This window comes from Thunnus thynnus, chromosome 5, assembly GCF_963924715.1.
Source record: "Thunnus thynnus chromosome 5, fThuThy2.1, whole genome shotgun sequence".
Taxonomy (NCBI): domain Eukaryota; kingdom Metazoa; phylum Chordata; class Actinopteri; order Scombriformes; family Scombridae; genus Thunnus; species Thunnus thynnus.
In genome coordinates this window covers 26,568,669-26,589,171 of record NC_089521.1, presented here as the reverse complement: position 1 = coordinate 26,589,171, position 20,503 = coordinate 26,568,669, and the positions used below count along the sequence as shown (strand labels likewise).

General features: G+C 39.4%; 1 protein-coding gene across 1 annotated transcript in view; it reads right to left on the bottom strand.

The window, feature by feature from the left end:
* Nucleotides 1–20,503, bottom strand: part of cspg4 (chondroitin sulfate proteoglycan 4) — a 70,106-nt gene that overhangs the window by 10,584 nt on the left and 39,019 nt on the right. Inside the window, exons 3-6 of the mRNA XM_067590401.1 lie at nucleotides 16,015–19,563; nucleotides 14,225–14,413; nucleotides 13,785–14,060; nucleotides 8,167–8,343 (exon numbers count right to left, since the gene is read on the bottom strand). Coding sequence (XP_067446502.1) covers nucleotides 8,167–8,343; nucleotides 13,785–14,060; nucleotides 14,225–14,413; nucleotides 16,015–19,563 — 4,191 coding nt within the window. The remainder of the gene's footprint in view (nucleotides 1–8,166; nucleotides 8,344–13,784; nucleotides 14,061–14,224; nucleotides 14,414–16,014; nucleotides 19,564–20,503) is intronic.

Here is a 20,503-nt window from a genome sequence, read left to right as displayed (position 1 = left end):
AGAAGCCTCCGGCAGAAGGAAGAGGAGAGAAGAAGCCTCAGTCACGGATATTACTGCTTCAGGTGTCACTCACTGAGATTCTGTTATATTTAGCAGTTAATTTATGCTATATGGCACGTACAACCATGTATCGTTCATGTATAACACATATGTTGAGTTACTGAAGCACTAAAGGTGTAATTAACTTTTTTATGACCCAGGTTTTACTGAAGATACTTATATCTACATATATATCCATTACTAATCCCCTTAACTACTTTTGAAGGGCACATATGCATAACTATTTAATATGGAGTGTGGCATATATTGCATTGCTAAATACCTTAAAGGGGACATATTATGCACATTTCCAGGACTTTATTTATATGCTGTGCCTCTGCTGTTATATCTTTGCATGATTTACAGTTAAAAAAACTCCTTATAAGCTGCATCTCGGCAGACTTCAGCCAGCTCTAGAGGCTATGAAAACAAACAATAGTTGTAGGACTTCACTTCTCTTTCTCGTGGTTTACTCAAAATTGAAACTTCTCAAATACGTCTGTACTGTACAAGCCTGAATCCGAGCTGAAATATGTGAGTGGACAAGAACTGATATCTCCCCTTTAATAACTTTCACTGAACCTGAGAGAGTGGGCATGGACCTGTATGATATTCATCTGTAGCTTTTATTTGTTAGTTAAGATTGAAATAACATAGACAAAGCATGTCTATGTTATTTCAGCAAGAGGTTTTCTAGTTGATAAATAGAAAATCAAAACTTTCAGTAAACTCAGCTGACTTCTGCACTGGTGCAAGAATGAAGATGCATTTTAAAAATCCTGAAGTTTATTGTTAAGATTGAAGAAAATCAAGCCTAGGGTGACACTTGCTTGACACTTTTAGCAAAATGTCTGACTAACAGCCCAAAACCCAAAGGTATTCAGTTTACCATCATGTTCCACAAAGAAAAGCAATAAATCATCACATTTGAGAAGCTGAAACCAGCTTATTTTTTACATTTCTGCTTCAAAAATGACCAAAATGATTATTCAATCATCAAAATAGTTGCTGTCAGTTGGCTAATCAATGAATCGACTAACCTTGCAACCTCTAGAAAGAGGACTTATTTTGTTCTATTTGAATAACCTCCAGAGGTTGGAGGAGGTAAAATACAGAAAAAATGCAAAAATTAGAAGAAAGCTTTAAAAAAAGAAAATGCTTAAATTCTCTTGTTCCAGCTTCTCCAATATGAATATTTTCTGGTTTCTTTAGTCCTTTACAATAGTAACTGTTGATCTGGACAAAACAAGACATTTTAGGTTGCATCTTTTTTTTGTTATATGGTGATTGACATTTTAAACAACTAATTGAGAAACAATCAACAGATTCATCCATAATAAAAAAATAATTATTTGCAGCCCTAAAAACAATATAGTGCCAAGACAGCAAGTGCAGAGTCACTAATATGTAAACCAACATTAGCTCCGTTTCCGTTTTTTATTTTTTTAAAACTTTGCACAGTTCATCTCTCTTCCCGCCTTCTGTGTCATTCCTGGTATTTCAGACTCATCTAGACTGGTTCAATATAACAAATGTGTTGTGAAGTGTATAATTTAGTTGCCTTACAGTCCACTGCTCATAACATCACATTCAGTTTGACACTCCATCAAGGCTCTATCACCACGACACACAGTATCAACAGTTCAAAGCCATCATCCATCATTACATTCTTTGTGCTTTTTCTGCTGGTAGATTGTGACTTTCTTCCTCCCAAATGATAACTCTTAGAAACACTGATGAGTACACAGCCAAGTAAATTGAGTTGAAGTAAAATCAACATTACTGTTCATGCTCCTAGAATAAATTCTGCAGCTATACATTTTATTTCAGCAGTATCATTACAGAGTAAGCTCTTATATTCTATCATATCATGTGTTTATGTATCTTTGTTATTGTGATAAATGTAAGAAACTTTGTCTTTAACTTTCAAATGAGTCCTAAAAAACTCAGAAATTGCATTTGTGTGCATAAACAATATGCAAACCAATTAAAACAATAGCCAAACATTATGACATTAAACACATGAGATAATTACTGAGAAGATTCTCAAAGAAGACTTAATTTTACACATTGTGGCCTCTGATTGGATTTGGATTTGCAGAAAATCTGCTGTACTGTTTTGTAGAGAAGAAAGAGGATGATGATTGTGTAATCTGGCTGTTAACCATCTCATCTCTGCATCAGTGAATATTCATGCTCAGTCAAACAGGATGAGTACTAATTTGGTGATTTGGAGGTCAAACAATATCTAGACATCTAGGGTAAAATCAAGCTAAATTTGGAAAATATTTTTAGACATTTCAATTAAATTTCACTGTTTTTTTCCAGCAGCATTCATTGTTTTTAAATGTGCACTTAGCCCTGTTTCACACTGCAATGCAGTCATTTAAATGCTTACTGGGCTGTCTTGGATGGCAGGGTGTGGAGAGTGGAGGTGCCAATGTTGGCAGCCCAGCTTGAAGCCTGGTTCGGCAGTGAGCAGAGAACTAAATCTGGGATTATCCCTGGACTATTTAGCGTCAAGGGGAGTGAGGCCTGCTGCTTGAACTTTCAAACAGCAGTAACCCTGGTGAGCACACCTCAAGTACAGCATCTGCACCTGAGGGGTTCAGCTAAGAACACCTGCTGTTCCACCAGGACTGCTGCAAATGAGTTACCTGCAGAGACTGTTTGCCAGATTGCAATTGGGCCAAATAGTACCTGATGACCATTTAAGGCCCAGTGAGGGACCTGGGCTATTGGAGAAGCCCTGTCTGACAGAACACCTCTGAAGAAGGCAATCTCATGCAATCAGATACATCCCTACAAGATGGAGGTAACCTGACTGCAAGAGCTTGGCAGGATGTGTGTCACCTTCACTGTCACACGGTGGATCTGTTTGCACTACAACACAACACCCATTATCATCCATACACCATGGACACTGTAAGACAGCTGGTCCATGCTTTCCCTCTCCTCTATTTTATCCCTCTCCTTGTAGAATAACAAATTAAAGTGCTTCTGGTGGCCTGGACATTGTATGCAGAGATGACTCAGCTGATAATAGCACTACCCACATCACCAATTCCTCAGCATTAAGGACCATTGTTGCAGGTAAAAACTAGTATTACAATACCTCACTATTATTCTTCCACCATCACTAACAGAGCTGAGGCTGACAACTTTTTAATTCCAAGAAGGGTAGGAACAAGCTCTATTGAGAAAAATTTCAATGTCACTACCAAACTCTTCAGAGTTTGACTGTGGTTTCAGTTGTAACGTTACCAAATTAACTGCCAACTGTAGCTTCCTTAAAAGATTAACAAAGTAAATCAAGCGCTCTATCAGATTCCCTAAAAGGCCCACCACAACCAAGTTTTAATCTTCAGGCTATGCTGCAATTCGTTCCAGGTATGTGAAGCATAAAATCAAAAAGCAAGTGTTTCCCAGGTCAGCGCTAATCCAAGGAAACTGAAGCACCAACCAGCATTGAGCGAGTACATACACAAAAAAATCCAAGTTTCCAGTCAGTAAGACACGTGAGATAAAAGTAGTAATTTCTAAAGATGCACCTCGTAATTCTCCTCATAATCATTCCTCTCTCCTCTCTGGATATAAAGGGACGGTCTGTCTGCTAGAGTTTTTTTTAAAGAGCCACATTTATAACCATCATCAACTGCAGTTAACGATCTCATTTGCTGATTACTGCACAATAGCCTAAATCAGAGAGACATATTTTTAGAATCTTCTTCTAGGACACACGGTAAATTAAATTTATTTCTATTTTGAATAACACATCATTTTTTGATTATGTTTAAGAATCATTTGGACTAATTTACATGCAAGCTGATGGCAAAAAAGCTTAATACCCACTTAGGTAGACAGTAAGTTTAATCAGAGAACAGATAGACATGTTTCAATGCCTGATGAATTAATTGGCTGTTAATTTATTTTCTTGTAGCTTGTTGCCATTGTTTTCTATGTGAAGCTGATGTGAAACATTAATGCTTTCTCATAGTTCTTTTTGACACAAATGATTACACTGGCCTGTGATGGCCATGATGAGGTTGATAATGATCACTGTGTATGCAGCACTGATTACCTATTGTGCTAAAATGCAACTTTGAATACACTGGTTCACTGGTGGGAATATAAAAAAAGCACCACAACAGAAAACAGAGCTTACACTGTAGCAAACAGTTTTCTTGAATAATAAAAAAGGTGTCAATATTTAAAACTAGGTCACATCAACACAGTTCAAGGTACTGTCAGTACTAGTTCAGATGGACATTCAATCCACAATCCCAACACTAGAGGGCCACATCAACTCACCCTACACCGCAGCAAGGCACCAGGCAATCTAGGGCAGGTAATCTGAAAATGGCTCTGCAAATTGATGGTTTATATAACAATCAATGCATTTAGCACTGAAGAGAGTGGGCTATAAATACAATTTGATCGGACACAATGGCTGATATTTCATTAGAAGGCAGTAATGAAGGAGCTGCCATAGGCAAATGACTTAGTTTGCTGTCAACTCAACAGGATACCACAGTCTCTTAAATGTTTGAGACTCTGAGGGGCGCCAGATGTCTGAAGCTGTATCCCACACTTCCTGGGCATCCAAAATGCTGGCTGGTCTAAGTACAGGGTACACCAGTGTGTTCCCAACTCTGTATGGGGAAGTAGGGGGGTAAAGTCGGACAAAATATATTAAAATAATAACAAAAAAAGATGATAGTGTGTTGGCAATGCAGCAGCTATAGTCTATGGCCATGGAGGAAACCATACAGTTTTTTGGTGTTTTGTTTTAATTTCAGCTCACCATCCGCAGCAATGATATTTTTCTCACCTACCTACCCAAATATCTGATGCATTCTCTCTTTTGTTTTATGTTTTTATGAAGGATAAAATGAAATTAAACGAAATTGTATTTCATCTCTATTTTACCAGTCATTTGTACGAATTGCAAGGGGGTTATCCTGGCATTCAAAGCTAAATATGATCCTGCAAATACGTTAAAGACTGTAGTGAGAGAAGGCATCAGTAGAAAGGCTGATAGAAAATCATAGATAGATAGATAGTGAGATAGATAGATATAAAAATAACAAGCTAGACTGTCAAAAAGTCAGACTGACCCTGAGGGACAACTTTTCTGAAATACAACAAAGTCAAGTAGAGCCAGACAGAAACAAAGAGAGACAGAGTGTAAACCCTAATAGAGACCAGCTGTATCCTATAGACGTCTGCCAAATGGGATCAATGGTGAGCTTGAACAGAGCCTGATCATGGCCATGTTAGTCATCATATCTGATCATCTGCTGCAGAGGTCACTACACATATACTTCCTGCTTTAAATCAATCCAAGTGCGGCTGGGCCAGCCCTGGCTCTATGCGGGGAGACATCCACATATTATTATGTTACATTCTGCAGCCGCAGCACAAGAGGCGCAGAGATGGGATGTTGCCCTCACTCTGCCAGAAAGCCGCGGTCTCGTCGACCATCTTGGTTTTCCAAAAATACGGGTTGCCAGGGAGACGCGGAGCCGCAGGCAGAGCAGGGAGGGCTGAATGACACAGTTGTTTTCCAGTTCTGTGAGCTGATTACTGCTGGCTTTTTCCAACCGCCTGCCTACTCTTACAGTAGAATCTATTTCATTGATCCTTCAAAACTTTTCTTTCATGTCTGACGGAAATCAGCTTGAAAGCAAACAGTAAATAACTTTCTATTTACAACAAAAGGGAGGCTAATAATTTGGTGGAATCATCTTGAGGAAAAATACAGATGTGATCTATCCTGAATGTAAGAAATGTAACAGTACAGTGGTACACAGGATAACTCTACCACTACTTGAAAAAACTTATCAGAATTAAATGAAAAAAGCAAATCTATAATTTCAGCATAATTATGAATCATTCTGTTGTAGTTTTATTTGCAAATCAATGACAACTTACCCTTCATTAGCATGATGGCACATAATCCAAACACATAATGTGATGACTAAAAAGCTTGAGTTTCAATGATTTCAATGATCAAATGTGTTCCTTTACATGACTGTATTAGTGGACAATACTTTAAACAGATAAATACTCTCAAGCTAGAGTGATAAACAATAGACATATGTACAGTACCAGTCAAAAGTTTGGACACACTTTCTCATTCAGGGGAAAGGGAAAGTGTGTCCAAACTTTCACTGGTACTGTACACAAGACGGAGATAATGAGAGAATGTCAACTAAAGTCAATTATAGAATTTAATGAGTTTCCTTTCATATTTCATATTTCAGAATGACACTGTTTTATCAAACATGACCATTTAATATGGGGTGTGGCATATACTGCATTACTAAATACCTTAAAGGGGACATATGCACATTTCCAGGTCTTTATTTATATTCTGGGGTTTTACTGGATGCATGATTTACTGTTCAAAAAATTCCTCACTTATCTTATAGCCTCAGTTCAGCCTCTGTCTGAAACAGGCTGTTTTAGCTCATGTCCATTTAAGCCCTCCCTGTTCTGATTTCACTTGTTTTTCTCATTCTTTACTTGAAATGGACACTTTTGAAATACATCCGTACATGTTCGAGCCCAAATCTGATCAAAATAATGCGAGTGGACAATCTGTGGTATAACCTTAGCAACAACCTTAACAACAAAAGAAACAGAACAGACAACTGTTTGTGGGCGCCAAAAATCTGACATCATCATGAGGGGGAAATGAAGATTACACTGAAAATGAAACGGTCAGAGCAGGCTGAAGCCTGAACTTTTGACTTGCAGAGAGCATTTTTACATACCTCAAGTTTTGGACCCTTTCAACCCTTGATGATTAACATCTGACATCATAACAATATTAAAATAACAGAAAATCGCAAAAAGCATTTCCTCCTTAAGGTACGTTGATTATAATACACATAATACATCCTCATTGCATCTTCTAGTGCAAGATGAGATCAGCTGATTTGGAACTCCATTAAAATACATACAGATACCTGAAGTTTTGCTCGACACTGAAGGGAGTGCATGCAGAAGTGAATCACTGCTCTCCTATTGTTATGTGACTGACATGATTCACATTCCACATTTTGGAACAGTCAAGCTGATAATATGCTAATTCACCTCTTTTTTATGGCGTTTTATAAAAACAAATATCCTGTGGAGGCCACTGCTGCACTGCCCCAGCGTGCGTCATCGTCTGAGGTCAGTACCCTTCGGTGTCTAAGTAAAGATTCTCTACATTTACTGTGCTTGCTGCATGACTGAATTGGATTTTTAGTTCATACACGATTCATTACAGCGGCCTGTAACTACAGATGAAAATATCCAGTATAGATATAAGAAAGCAGTGACTACAGAGTTCATTCTGAGTTCAGAGTTCATTCATTCTTAAAACTATAACTTTATATCAACTCAGATTTGTATCATTATGGCACATTTTTACCCTTAAACCTCTAATATAAGATATTCCATACAACACACGATCAGATGTTTGTTTACATCTCATGGGACCTCCAAGTCAGCAGATTCACACTTATTATATTCATGCACTGTTTTGTCAGAAAATCAAACTAAATCAAGATTAAAGACTGAAGCACAAGGAGGTATTTTTTTATAAATTGACTTCCTTTCAACATGTCAGAATCTCATCACCTCTTATAGAGTCATTTATGTGCCTTGCTTTTATAATTTGTGTGACTTGGACATCAGACCAATCATGCAAATTCGGGTGCATGTGGGAAAGCGTACAGCTTGTCAATCACACACGCACAAACCAGACTACTTCTCAGTTCTTGAATATAATGGGAGAGAAAGCAAATATGTCCACAAACATATCATGAAATAAAGTGAACACTGGAACTAACATTTTCTCCACAGTTTCATCTTTTGCGTATAAAATACTATATCATATTTTGAAATAAAACGTTAGTGTCTTCCTCCTTCACACAGAATGCCGGCTGTGGTCAACTTGAATTCTCATCAGTTCGGATGTACTATAGGAAAGAAGTATCCAACTAACTGAAAGTTTGCATTTTATAGGCTTAAAAGATTTTCCTACAAAAGCATTTCTAATCCATTTACCATTGAGTATGTTGAAGAAAAGCTCAAAGTAACAGCAAATGTACTTTCAAAAGAGCAAAACATTACCTCCAGTCCCGTGTTTCGTGTCAGTTTTGGCGGCTCATCGTTGACTGGTATGACTGTCACTGAGATGGTGACAGGGAGGCTCCGGCGCTCAATCTCATAAATTGAGGCAGAGAGTGTAAAACTGTCCTCTGTGCTCTCGGTGCTGTCATGCATGTAGTAGATCTGTCCAAGTTTCATCTGGAGAAGACAAAAAGGATCCAGTTGTCACTCAATTCTGAATCAGACCTGACTGGTAGGAAACATGAAAAAATAGGGGGAGGCTGAGTGAGTGTAAAAGATGGAATGAAATTTTACAGTTTGCACACCAATATTCAAATAACACTCTGCTTTTGAGAAACCATGAAGTTATCAGATCCTGGTTAACCTGGAGAAACTTGGTTACATGATTTTTACATAGTTTCCCTCATCTCCAAGTCTTCAAGAGCTTAAAGGGGGCCTATTATGCTCATTTTCCCTATATTTTTATTTTTGGATTCAACTAGAGTAGCTTTACATGATTCACAGTTGAAAAAACCTCTTAACAGGCAGTCTTAGCTCCTGTCTCTTTAAGGCCCTCCTCCCAATGAGCCCACTCTGTTCTGATTGGCCAGCTGTCAGGGAGCCTGCTAAGGGGCAGCGATATCAGAATCCTGTTAAGTTACTGCCGATGCAAACCCAACATTTCCTGCTTTATTGTGTCAAATTAAAAGCTTTCAAATGACTAGATAACAGGAGATTTTTATTGTTAAGAATTTACAGGAAATTAAATATGTTCCTCACTGAATTAATGGAGCTTTGTTAGCGGTGCTAATAACCTGTCAAAAAAGCAAGATTTCGAGATATTTGGAGCTGTTTCTTGTGTTAGAAATAATGCAGGGAGGAATAGTACAAGCAGAAACAACACAGTGATGATGATGTTTGATGAAGATATGCAGATGACCAGCACAGCTCCAACAGGTAAACAACTTATTTTACTTTGCAGTGCTGTAAAATGGAAAACACTCACCATGCCAGCTGGACTCGAGCCATGGCTTGGTGTGACTACTCCCAAAACAATGGAAAAATGCCATAATGTTAGTGGTGCGGAGCAATGAACTCATGCGCTGTGCATTGAGTAGACGACCATATAAAGAAACCTGTCATGAACTGATGTCAGTTTGGGCTGAATGTACAAAAAAACGTTGGGAACTGAGCATTCAGAGCAGTCTGAAGCTGGTGCTTTTTGCTCACAGGGATTACTTCTACATACGTTTACCTCATTATTTGACACTTGGCCTTGTTTAATATGAACATCCAACATTGTACCATTATATATATGATTGAATATAAGGAAAAGCATAATAGGTCCCTTATAATTTCTTTATATGATTAAAATATTTTGGTGCTCAGTATGATTTTTTTCAAACATTTGTTCATGCCCAGATAAGGGGAACTCCAATAATTGTACACGAGGGTCAGTCTGTTGTTGTGTAATGTCCTCTGTGGCTCTGGAGGACCTTTGTCAAGTCTGAGAAAAGTACCCCAGCTATGGATTGGAGACAGATTTCTAATAGACAAGCTGTGTTACAAATTTGAGTTTAAAAGACGTGGGTGATTACTAGGCTGCATAATGGGAAATTGAGGATCCACTCTGTTTGAAGCTTGACCCATACTGGGGACTAAATGTCAGGATATCGTGGCCTCTCCTACTTTTATTTTGATGATTAAAAAAAGCCCTTGTGAGCCCCCCAACTTTATATGATGCAGTAATAAATTGCTGCAGTACCCCTTACTCTATGTATATTCTCTTCTCTTCCATATCATCTCCATATACAGTACATGGACATTAGCTGTTTGAAACTGAGATATAAGCATGCATAAACATTACACCACACTACCCTGTCTCCCAGAAACTACTTTGATATACGACTAAATTGCGGCAAAAACATGCAGTAAATATGTTTTGCTAGAAATGTGTTGCTGGCTGAATTACTTTTTCTCACAACATAATGAGAAATTGTTGTTAATTTATGTATTTGGCAAGCTGCAAAAATGTTGATACTGAACATGTGAGTGAAATCCATCCACTTTTTAAAAAATCTTTCTTATCCTCTAGAGGGTCGCAGGGGAGCTGGAGCCAATCTCAGCTGACATTGGGTGAGTGGTGGGGTACACCTTGGACAGGTCGCCAGTCAATCACAGGGCTAACATACCGTATAGAGACAGACAACCATTCACACTCACATTCACATCTATAGGTAATTTAGAGTCACCAGAACATGCAAGCTCCTCGCAGAAGGGCCCTAGCTGGCCAGTGGGTTTAAACCCAGAACCCTCTTGCTTTGAGGCTACAGTGCTAACCACTGTACTAGCACTAGCACTAGCACTAGCACTAGCACTATCACTAGCGCTAGCACTAGTACTAGCACTAGCACTAGCACTAGCACTAACACTAGCACTTGGTTAGGATTAGGGAAAGATGGTTTAGGTTCAATACAGAAAAAGTCTGCTTAAAAAAAAAAAGTTGACTGTAAACATAACCAGCCAGTGTTTACGTTTGTCAACACAATGTAATTAGGGAAACAATTTAGTCGTATATGAATGTAATTTCTAGTAGAAAGAGTTGCACTATATCACCCAATATGCAAACAGTGTGCATGTTTCAGTAAATGTAGTCTAATTACACAACAATTTCTGTCACACTTTGTAACTTTAGTTTTGAAAAGTGGTCTGTAAATGAGGCTTATTATTAAGATCAATGTGTCCAGAAGAAGAAAACTATAAACTACACAGTATCTTTGTATAGTACACACTGTATATTTTGTTGTTCTAAGCAAATAATATATCTTTTCAAACTTTTGAGACAAAGGCTATAATCAGATCTTAAAGTCTGGCAACAGCAGGGACAAGGAGAATCTCCCTGGTGGGATGAAACCTTGAGGGAAACCAGATGCACAAAGGAATCAGTCATCCAATGTCAAGTGAGCTAGATGGAAAACAGCACCTGTGGCTAGGCCAAGCCAACTCTGTTGATGTTCTGCATACAGAAGAGGAATCTCAGTAGCCAGAATCTTGTGTTCTTGTTTCTAAATCCTGTAGTCCTCTCTGTATCAAATAATCTTCCTACGTAACCTTTTCCTCTAACACTTTTTGTCACATTTACAGAGCTTCTGAGTCTTTCTCTCTAAGGACAACAGTTGGAACTTTGTCTAGATAAAAGTTGGTGAGCTGCTGTGATGAGAGGACCAGCTTCAGAGAGCAGGAAGTGCCAAATGGATCCCATATGACTGGCATCCTTCTGGAATAACAACCCCAATCATTACTGATCGGGGAAAGTCAGTGAGACAATCAGCCTGCTTGCTGGGACAATAAACAGTGGGTGGTTGCTGGCCATGTGGCCATCACATTTGTTCAGAGAAAGTATGATCTGTGTGTCAACATTTGACGCTAACTGCATAATTTATTTTACTTTGATATTTGATTGATGTACAATCTCAGCCTCAGTATACCTTCTATATTTCGGAAAATTTGTAACATAAACTGTAGAAGCTTGCGCACTTTATTCTGATGTGAAAAATAAAGATGCCTGTTTGGACCTTAATAGGTTTCCACATATGGAAGACCTAATGGAGACCTGATGGAGAGCTGCATCTGATTAAAGTAAAGGTATATTAGAACAAAGTGTTTCGGATTTCCTATATATCCTCAAGTTTGATCCCACTCAGCATAGCATATGTTGCTGAATGTGTACATGACTTTATTGTTTAGAGAGGGAGTAATTCATAGTCAGTGCTGTGGTTAGCAAAATGCCATACATTGTCTGACACAGGTTCTACACTTATGTGACACATCTGGGCCACATGGCACATAAAGTTACTCTACATTCTTGTGGTTACTGTTCATGTTGATGTCCATGTGAGTCACTCTCAGTTTTTCTCACTTCACCCCCGTGTTGCTGTATGCTTACATAACCTCAGTGAACTACCCCAACTAACAGCTTTATTGCTAAATTGCTAGACACACCAGTAAGTCCAGTGTCAATTCACAGGGACAGAAGGACCCAGTAGAACTTGAAACAAAATTGAAAAAAAAAACCCCAAAAAACATTGCAATTCCGAAAAGTACACGCACATCCGACTTTAATTTTGGAACAATTATGGTGTGGTTTAAATGCTGCGCCGACTAAAGCTTGGACATTATTCTTCAATGTGGTACTCATTTTGGAGAACTGACTGTGTTTCATTCTGTGAGTATAACAGTAAAAGAAAACAGAAAAAGTACACACAGTGCACACAAAAAAGTCTCCAGGAAGCAGTATAAAGAAGTCAAAGCTTTGTCTTTTTCTTTGTGACATTTCTATAGTGGCAGATGATGATATCTATGTTCATTTTTGCCTCCCCACCATGAATGCAATCGCTGCTGTGCACTAGACCTATCTGAGTTGCACACTAGGATCTTTGAGAGACAGTATGAGTGAGTCTGGCTGTAGCAAAGCATGGGACGTTTGTGTGCACTCACACATTATTATAGGAATATACCGGGCCAGTTTATTTTGGCTTCAGGCGGTCCAAAGGCATCGTCAGTTTTTCCACAATGGTTCAGCGAAGAGAGAGGAGTAGAGGCAGACCAGGGATAGATATAGGAGCTACAAGAAATGTATCTAACTAGCTCAAACTAAACTATGTGGTCCATTCAGAATGCATGAGGTTTTTCCACCGGTAACTACTCATGCATTTTTAATATTTTCCTAAAGCTGGGGCCTCTGAGCCGCATGAAGAGAGACCAGATAACTGTGCAGCAGTGCCCAGATTCTCCCTCTCTCTCTATCTGGTACAACACAACAAATCCAAAACAGCACTGAATAGTAACTGGGGAAAGTTCCATGGTGACGCCTTGCTGTGGTAATCCTTTTGAATAACTACTATGATGATCTAGTCGTGAGAGGGAGATGTCACTCTCCCTTGAGTCTCCCTTGAGACTTAAAGAAATGACTAGTATTAGTATTTGACATTACATGTGGTACACACATGGTAACCATTTGGTGGAAACAACTGTTGGGTAAATAAAAAGTCTCAAGTTTTATTTTACAAGATGTGTTTTCGACAATAAGCGAGGCAAAAATAAACATCAGAACTTTGAGTGGATCTTTGAAAACAGTGAGGGAAACCAAAAGGGAATGGAAATGATTCTTAAGGATTTAGGATGCTCATATTTCAGGACCTTCTCTATTATAGTACTAGTTTCTGACAATGCTGGTGGGTCAGCAAATATACAAATTTAGTGGAAGCATAGGAACTGGCATATTCATGCACTGGAAATCATGCATATCAAAATAATGTATATACAGGAGTAGAGCTGGTTCATTGGACACCAGGAAATCAGCCAATGAACTTGCTCATTATAGCCAGCGGCTAATTAGCCGATAGCATACAATAGTACACCATAGTGTACTACTGCACACTTGATTGACTTGATTGTTGAGTGAAAAGTCTTTGAGAGTTAGTGAGGGGATCATAAAAAAAAAACCTTTTAAACCAATGGTGGTGCAGTGAAGAAAAGGCTGTATTAGTTGAATGAGCAGGCAGGGAGATAAGATTGTTTAGAGTCTTGTGTAAGTAAATTTATAATGTATGTATGTCTTCCATAATGGCACTACATACCTCATCCCATGTAAAGTAAGTCAATTCATCTCCATCCAGGTATCGGAGGTCCCCATGCTGTGGCGCCTCTTCTACAACAAAGTCGATGTTTGCTGAACTGTAGAAGGGATGTGAAATGTTGACAATCTCTTGATTAATTTGCCTGCTGAGGCCTTCCTTCACGGTAAAGTTGAAGGCCTGAATAGGGATGATCCGGGGCACAATGTTCACAGAAATATGCAGGTCCTCCACTGTGGTAAAACCATTGCTGACATCCACTGTGAAGACATCATTGCCCTGTAAGAAATAGATGTTCTAATAAGTTACTGATATACTAAAAATAAACCTGAGGGGCTGAAGTTTTCTTTTGTCTGATTCCTTTCAGTGTGAATATGAAAGAGAATAAGCTGCCATGTCTGATTTATTGTTAATACAACAAAATAAATTAAATGACAGTAAACCTGGACGGATGCAGACACGTAGAGAATGCGCCCCTGATCGATGTCCTCCTGGGTGAAGGAGTGAATGTAGTCGAGGACAGGGGAGGCCGTGCTGTCTGAGTTGTTTGTCAGCTTTACCACATGACCAAGACGAGGGGGCTCTTTAATGGTGAACACCATTTCTGTGGGCAGAATATCAGCTTGCTCCACCTAAAAGGTAAAATTGTACAGGCAAAAGGTACTGTTAATTTGGTATTCAACATTTCAATATATTCTTACTTCTTTGTAGAATGTCAAACTTGCAAAAAATTATAAAGTTGGCTTGACAAGAACACTGTACACAGTGCAAAAAAATCTAAATATGTTCTGTGACAGTTTTTTGACTTATATTTATTAAATATATCTCAAAATGCCAGCATACAACTTGACAAATTGACTGAACTTTGAAATATTGTGTAGACTGAAAATTATTCTCCCACAATGCAACACAAAATGGAAATTGAGGAACTATTCTCAGCTGACAAAAACAGCAGAAAGTTGTGCAACTGCCCAGCAACAGTTCACATAACAAAGCATATAAACAAATCAAACTCTCGAGATCTCTGGAAAGCAGTTTTCACTTGACATTGGCGGTGGTATTTGCAGTTAGATTGACATCAGGAGTTAGGCACTTTTTAAAAATCATTTGCTGTTAGTGCAAAGGCAGTATAGTTAATTCATGTTAGTACTCTTTATAATATCTTGTATACTAATTACCAAAAAGGTGAACTGTCAACTGTAGTATAAGTTGTTTTCTTACTGGTACTAGCATGATGTATAGTAAGAATTGGGGACATACATTGGGGTACAGTGTTAGACTGCACGGTCAGCAGAAATTTAAAAAAGCCATTGTGACATTGGGCACCCTTTAAAGCTATGTTACAGATTTACACACAAACAGATTTATGGTCATCCTGCTTTGAAGAGTTTTAATCAACTCTCTGGAGCCTGAAGCCTCAGAGTGTTTAGCAGTCATGCTTGCATTTGACAACATTTCATAACATCATACTACTTTCTATTCATAGTAGGACACACATTGGATATGCTCCCAGAAGCCAAGTCAATATTTTACCTCTTGTAAAGGCCATTCTGTCAAGGCTTTGTTCAATACATATTTCAGTAGTATGTGCACTGGGTGTCTAGGTTCAGTCCAGTCAATACTGCAGATATAAAAAGTGTACTCCATTGTGAAGTTAAAATTTAAACGAAAGAATATTTTACCTTCAGAAATGTTCCTCATTGTTCTAAAAGTCAAGATATATGTACAGGGAATGTGTTAGGAATGAACTGACAATTTAGACCCCATTAATTGCTTTCAAGATGAAGTAAGGGGAGGCTCATCTTATAAATTACAGTGGGCTTCAGGAACTTCCTCAGGGGATACTTAGTGCTCTGTTTTCCACACTTAATAGACTGTAATTTAGTACATAAACTAGATTAAAAGCAGCAACTGTACAGCAATATTTAGCCCAGCTTTCATGTGGTTACAATGTAGATTAGAGACAAGGTTACAAAACATGGCAGTATGCTTGAATGAGTCAAGTGAAAGATCTGTCCACAAAGAGAAAATAAACTTGAAAAAGACAAAGATAATGCTCTGCCACATACAGTAAGTGCTTCCAAATTGAATACATATTAAATGCTGTCTTGTTGAATAAAAACAAATAGTGCTGCATGGATTAAATGCCAGCAAAGCAAATTAATTTAAACTGATTTGTTAACTGTAACGCTAGATCTCATCATACTGTAATTACAGAGTCAGTAAACATTACCTTGAGATTGTCCCGATTGATTATGGTGTGTTCTCCCTCATAGGAAATGATGACCTCATTGGTTAACACCCCAGGCTCAGAGAGGTAACCTTGCTTGAATATTTTAATCCTGAATGTGCCCTCCTCAGAATGTCCTCTTGCTTGGACTGTGAAGGTGAAGGAGTCCTTGGACCTCAAGCTCTCGTAATTATGCTCATATGACACAACACCCTTTTTCAGGTCCTCCTGGGTGAAAGCTGAAGCCTCAATTCCACTCACAATAATCCTGCCATCGCTAGGGGGTGATGTCACCTGAAACTTAATTTCACTGTCATCTCTGATGTCCATGTTGGAATCAGCACTCAGCAGAGTGGTGTTAAGGGTCTTGGTGCCTCCATGGTCAATGACAATGATTGTGTTGTTCCCCACTCGCAAGTAGGGCTCACTTGCTTGAATCTGGAGTAGCGCAGTGGTCTTGTGGAAGCCATCTGACACCTGTAGTGAGAATCGTTCCCTGTCTGCTCCATGGTGAATGAAGAGAATGTTCTTATCTCGCAGGTCGGCTTGTGTGAAACGGAAAAGGGACAGTGAGGGATTTGATGTTGAGACGATATTGCCTGAGAGGATTCCCTCACGAGCGTAGACAATTTGGGTGTCATTGAAACCTGAGTCATCATCCTTGAACTGGATAACATCAGTTGTTATCAGACGTTGACCGTGGCGGACCACGTTGAAGACTTTATCCACAACCCGCACTGGAGCATGCTCGTTCTTGGATTGGATAGATATTCTGAAAACACCAATCACTGGTTCCTGACTGTTCTCTGCTCCCTGATCTGTCACTGAGAAATGGAACTCATCACTGCTTGTCTTGGAGCCGTCATGCTTGTAAATAAGCCTGCCAAGCAGGAGATCTTCATTGCTAAATACTCTAATTGCACCCTCAAATCGAGGCTGCCCAGGTGGGGAGTCCCTTATGATTCGCCCATATTTTGGTACTTCTGTGATCTGGTATACAAAATCTGTAGAGCTTGGTGATTGCACCCAAAGAAAATCTTTGCTCAGAGTATGCTCACCACCCTGCAAGACAAAAAGCCTTTCATTGGTCAAAACAGGAGCATCTGAATTCGCGAGGATGTTTATTGGGTAGGTGTACAGGGGTGAGTAGCGATCCTCGGAAAAGACTCTGAACTGGAACAGGTCTATACTATCCACAGCTCTTTGCACCCGAACCCTGTAGCTAATAGAACTGTCCAAAATATCTTTCTGGGTGAAGATGTCACCTTCGGCCAACTCTTTGTCTAACAACTGGAGACTACCCAGTGTTGGAGGCTTGACGAGGATGTATTTTAAAGTTTGTGGATCTCGGTTTTCCCCTTTCACTTCAGCCTGAAGCTCGGTGTGTCTGATAGTTATCTCTTCACCAGCTTGCATCTCCAGTGGACTCAGGGTAGAAAGTTTCACTGGAGATGGCATGATCTTGACTAAAAAGGTATTGTTCCTAAGGGAGAACTGCCCCAGATAGGTGTCAAACTGAATTCGCTCGACCACAAAATCTTCCTGGTTACTTGCGTCTGTGCTGAAGTATCTGAGGCGGTTTTGATCCAGATCGGATTGATGGAACGTTGTAACTTGCTTGTACATCCCATCACTTGTCATAATCTGCAGTTCCCCAAAGATCAGAGGTTGTGTGATGTTATATATAATATCTCCATTACGAGGATGAGCAAGGGCAGCCAAATTTTGAATACTAATGGAAGCATTGCTGCCTTGAGTCAAGAGAAGGCCAGTGTTGGTAACAAGTGTCATATGTGGCTGTGTCACAGAGAACTTAAATGTAGTTGAGTGGCTTACTGACTGTCCATCAGATACTTCCAAGGTAATTTCAGCAGCACTACCCCCTCTGTGCACAAAATAGATATTTCCCTCTTTCAACTCTCTGCAAGTGAACTCTGTGATGCTTCGTCCTGGCTGCTGACCCTTTTCTAAGTAACCAACATCCATGGAAGGCTCTGAGGTTACAGTTACTATTATGTCATCACAGCGGGTGTCAGAATCCATGATTTTGATGAGGCTGGGGCTCAAACGAGTTCTGCCATTTTCTGTTATGGTAATTTCTCCTCCACCAAGTTGTGGTATATCATTAACAGGAATGATTTCAACGGGCAGGATGTAATCGCGAGGAGTTTTTAGACATTCTGGAAGGTAGTCATTACTGTGAGCAGCAACCTCTAGCTGGATTTGATCTGCATACCTTTCATTTCCATCATGCATATACTTAATTTTCTTATTAACCACATCGAGCAGAGTAAACTTTTGTATGCGTTTTGTGCTGATGTTCATGTCAACCAGGCCATACCAGGGATCATTCTTGAGAGTAAAGATTATCTGAGACTGACGCATTCCTGCAGCACTGAGGTCAAATGTAGGTCTTAGGTTGTCAACATCAAGAGAAACTTCCCCGCCTTCAGGCACAAGCAATGGGGTGACATCGAGAAGTTTTGTTACGTTTCTGAATATCTCTGGCATGTCGTCTGTTGGGTAGCAATGCTGCTCATCAAAGTCCATATCAACATATCGGATGCGAACAGGTGGAGAAGTTGTAGTTGCTTCTGAGTCATAATAACTTGAGTAGTCATAGTCCTCTCCTTCACATTTAACATGAACATCTTTGGTCACCAAAGCATCCTGCAGACTTCTATCCTTCTGATTTACTTTGATTTCCCCCAAGCACCCAATGAAGGATTCAGCAGTGATTACCTCCTCTGCACGATTTAAGGACCCACTCTCACGAAACACATCTTTCATTTTGTCTTGGATACCTCCTAAATACAGATTTCCAACCAAGTCCAATTTTTGTGAGGAGTCGAGAGGGAGGGAGGCAGACTGGCTATCTACATTGATTTCAAACGAATCCTGACTGACCTGAACCTTAACTCTATGCCACTGATCATCATCCAGCTGCACCTGGGTGTTGTCCAGCACCTCCATGCCACTGCCGTAGTCCAGCACACCTTTGAGATGGCCTTTCATAATACCAATAGCAATGAAGTCAGACTCTCGGCCAGGGTGAAAAATAAGTAGCGCATCCTCAATGGTGGTTTTCATTAGGAATTCTAAGACCCTTGGAGCACCACTAGCCCCACTCCAGGTGGGGAAGGACATAAAGGAATCAGGAGTACTGAAACTAGTTGCCTCCCCATCACCAGCCTCAAACTCACTGCTGCAGGATTCCTTTGTGTCTTGGCATTGTTGAAACGCTGTGCTGAGAATATCAAACTGATGGGACTCAAATTTGACCTCAGTCATGCAGCCGCGGAAAGGGGGAATGGCATTGCTGAGGTAGGGAGCCTCTAGGTCTCCTGTTCCTCCCAGCCAAATGCCCAGATCAATGTTGAGCTGCTCCCCATCATTGTCCACAGGGACGTATGTTGAGAAGAGCTCATCAATTGTCATGACGAGTTTGCCGTCTTGCAGTGTTAGTGAGACTTTGTGGTCCAGAAGGTTGTTCAGCTGTACCCCTTGAGTTGAGGACAGTGTCACCTCACCAGCTCCCAGATTCATCCGTGCCTAAGGGAAAACAAAAACATTTTATTTAATTCTAATCTTAAATTAAACGTCATCTTTGTAAATGTATGTTGTGGTATAATTGTTTATAATTCTTATGTATATGATTGGTATTATCTACATTTAGGTAGCACTTGGATTGGATCCAGGGCAAATGTTATATACCTTCCCTAAAATTAAGTGAATTCTGTAGAGATACAGGTCTAGATGGGACCTTAACCCAACCCAAATACTTGTGACCATGTCTGCATCTTCTCACTTATCATATAATATTGGAATAATAACATTTAGGATCCAGACAGTATAGCCACAACCTGGAAAATAACTCAAGTATGCTCATAGTGTTGACCAAGCTATATTTCAAAATGAACTCTTTCAAATAAGTTTCACTGATAACATCAGAGATCCAAGTTTTGCTTAAATCAAATTTAACAACATAATTCTTACACATGTATGAAAGATAAGGCAATTTAATTTTTGTAAAGCCTTGAGTATATTTGCTCAGTGCTTCTCATATCACTAGAGCCCTTTTCACAAATGCACTGCAACCCTGAAGTTATCCAGACATTACTCGGAGGAGCTGTATGTGTAAAAGCAAATGTCCAAATCAGTCGGACCAGACATTTAACGAACTTTACACTGCAAGCTCCCTACAAAGTCCATGTAATGTCCGATTGAGCCCATGTGTGAATAACAGTGAATTCTCAGGATGAAAAAGACAGCGAAAGGTAGTACTTCTTTTTTATTACACATACCCTGAGATTTTATCTCTTTGAAAATGCAGACATATTGTTCTTTCTGGGAAAAATCTATATGAATCTCTGAGATGGCACACCTGGCGCTAATTCTGCTTCTTTTTGGAACTGTCATGCAATTAATTATAGATGTAAAATGTCAAGGTTTTCATTCCAGTGAGAATATTGGAGAAGACAGCAGGGAAATC